Genomic DNA, 459 nt, shown 5'->3' on the forward strand with positions numbered 1-459 from the left:
TAATATGATGTAACTAATAATTGTTGAGCTGAAGCCAAATTAAATGAAATTTAAAAAATAAAAGAAAAGAAAAGATAATAATCCTAGAGATATATAGCTAGTAGTGGCTAATGCAAGATTATTGTGCATGATGAGTTCACGTCATTAACTATATTGATGTTATAGCCTTATAAGCACTTCGTACTTTAGTGCATTATATTGATGTTGCGTTTGAACTACTGTATGTTTAGAAGAGTAGTCATGTTACATGTTAAATTATATTAAGGACAATAATCATCGTGATTATTATGACATAAACCTTATTAATAAGGATATTACTATTTCATCATCTGCTACTTTTTTGTGGTATCAAGTTGTTTAAGAATAATTCTTATTGTATCTTTTTCCTTTCAAATCATAAGTGTTATAAATAGGATAAAGTATACTTTTTGTCTCTAAAGTTTGGTAAAAGTTTTAAAA

At 25.9% G+C, this 459-nt stretch overlaps 1 protein-coding gene across 1 annotated transcript in view; it reads left to right on the forward strand.

The window, feature by feature from the left end:
* The window catches only part of LOC107626668 (ethylene-responsive transcription factor ERF023-like), a 1,115-nt gene extending 926 nt beyond the window's left edge, over nucleotides 1-189 (forward strand). Inside the window, exon 2 of the mRNA XM_016329566.2 lies at nucleotides 166-189. Within this exon, the coding sequence (XP_016185052.1) occupies nucleotides 166-189 (24 nt within the window). The remainder of the gene's footprint in view (nucleotides 1-165) is intronic.

The sequence above is a fragment of the Arachis ipaensis genome, chromosome B02 (assembly GCF_000816755.2).
Source record: "Arachis ipaensis cultivar K30076 chromosome B02, Araip1.1, whole genome shotgun sequence".
Classification (NCBI taxonomy): Eukaryota; Viridiplantae; Streptophyta; class Magnoliopsida; order Fabales; family Fabaceae; genus Arachis; species Arachis ipaensis.